Source organism: Myripristis murdjan, chromosome 11 (genome assembly GCF_902150065.1).
Source record: "Myripristis murdjan chromosome 11, fMyrMur1.1, whole genome shotgun sequence".
NCBI classification, from domain to species: Eukaryota; Metazoa; Chordata; class Actinopteri; order Holocentriformes; family Holocentridae; genus Myripristis; species Myripristis murdjan.
Genome location: NC_043990.1, coordinates 24,854,699 through 24,856,589, shown reverse-complemented (window position 1 = coordinate 24,856,589; position 1,891 = coordinate 24,854,699). Strand labels below are relative to the sequence as shown.

The 1,891-nt window shown below is 42.6% G+C and overlaps 1 protein-coding gene across 1 annotated transcript in view; it reads left to right on the top strand.

Annotated features, from left to right (window-relative positions):
• Window positions 1-690: 690 nt before the first annotated feature.
• The window catches only part of kpna6 (karyopherin alpha 6 (importin alpha 7)), a 16,712-nt gene continuing 15,511 nt past the window's right edge, over window positions 691-1,891 (top strand). Inside the window, exon 1 of the mRNA XM_030063191.1 lies at window positions 691-805. Coding sequence (XP_029919051.1) covers window positions 802-805 — 4 coding nt within the window. The 5' untranslated portion in view covers window positions 691-801. The remainder of the gene's footprint in view (window positions 806-1,891) is intronic.

The window sequence follows — 1,891 nt, the reverse complement described above, 5'->3', positions numbered from 1 at the left end:
CTACAGCTGACTTGACCTCCAAAAACCTCTCTAATAGGGAGAGGAGCCAGCCTGACAGCAGTGCATGCCCCATTACTTCCATTTTATTTGTACAACATTGCCCCCTAAAGTTTTTTTTTGGTGTGTATCTCTCCAGGCCCCTTCGATGGCCCATGTCAGAGGACAATGCTGCATCACAATATAGTGCAGTAATTTACCACTACCTGCCCCTAGCAAATTGACCGCGGATGCACCTCACCTGTATTACTCTGTCACTTTCAATTTGACAAAAGCACAGGGGAGCCTCGGCTGCTAACACTGCACTTCAAGACCACAAGGAGAGAGTGCCAGACCAAGACACAGAGACAGGAGGCATGCCAGAGGGGAGACTCGATCTGACTGGATATAAAATAGAGAAAGAGGCAGAGGATGAAACCATGTAGAAGATGTGTATACCCTAACTCATTGGCATGGCAGGCTATATGAGGGCGGCCTACATTAACTGGGGCAATTTCGATTTTCTGCCCCTTTACAAAATTGATCAGTTTTGCATTGAAATAAATCTAGTCAACATTAGCATGTCGTTGGTGTGGTTGATACTGTATGCATGTGAATGTACACTAGTTAGGTAAGGGTGAGGACAGTAGTTAGTGACGTTGTTGCGCCCTCTGGCGGCGGGAGGTAGCCGTTATATTTTTGACGTTTCCGTCTCCGGCAGACATATTGCTTTCAGGAGCAAATTCTGGAAAGCTACAAGAGCGAAAGGATTTAAAATCGATTCAATTCTACACGACGTGAGGCACACCCATCACATAGGACACAATGGGTAAGATTTTGAATAATCCCACGTCACGGATCTGTGTTCAAACAGTGAAATATTTAACCATATCGTCGGGAGTCATGGTTATCAAATCCCATCCCTGTTGTTGAGCTAGCTAACTAGCCAGATAGCTTTGGTTGCTATCGCTACGTAGCGCTTAGCTGGCTCGAGACTTAGTTAGCTAACGTTAATGTTAATTCGTTTAGCTGTTTAACCCGAATTATTTAGTCTTAACCACACGCGACGTACTCTCTCAAATGTCATACAGATTGTATCAACATAATTTCAGGCTAAAGAACGATGTGGGCAACTAAATTAAGTGGTCTACCTTACCGAAGTCAAGCTTCAACAATTTGAACGTTAGCAGCCCTGATATGTGGCGTCGCTCTTAAACGTACGGCGAAACATTCATCTCAGATACTGTTTAAAAAAATGTCAAGTTTAATGTCGCCTTGCTATTGACACAAGCCATACTTCGTACAATGCTATTAAAGCTCAAATATGAATCGCTAGTTCCCATCTGTAAATTCGGCATACAGCCGACACACGTTGGGATAATAATTTTACATAAAAATGCAGCTTATTCTCCCAAATTCCTGTCATTAAAAAGCACTCGTGCTACCGTGTTGATAGAATTAGCGAGGAATGAGATCCGAATCCAGAAATTGAGATTTATTGGAATGAAGTGCTGTTTCGTGGCTTACGTGTATTCCTGACTTAAGTGAGTCTCCTGTTTCGGAAGATGTCGATGGGAAAAAGTCATCTTCCGCTAATGATATGATTTAAATTTGGATTTTTTTTTTTTTTTAATAACTAGTGGATGAACGGTATTTGGCTTAGCAGCACGCATGCAGTGCTAACGTTAGCTAGCTAGCCCAGCTGAAGTCAGCCTTGTTCTTCAGGCCTCTGACAGGTTCAAGGGTAATCAAGTTATCTGAACATTTTTTTCTCACGACTTTGTACTTTTGCGTCATTTGAGTGAGTTCAACTCGGTGTGAACGGGTGAAATTGAAGTATTTTCGACAGCTAATAACAGCAAAGAGCAACATCATTGGTATGTCAAAAAGCACACCCATAAGCCACTGACTGTGG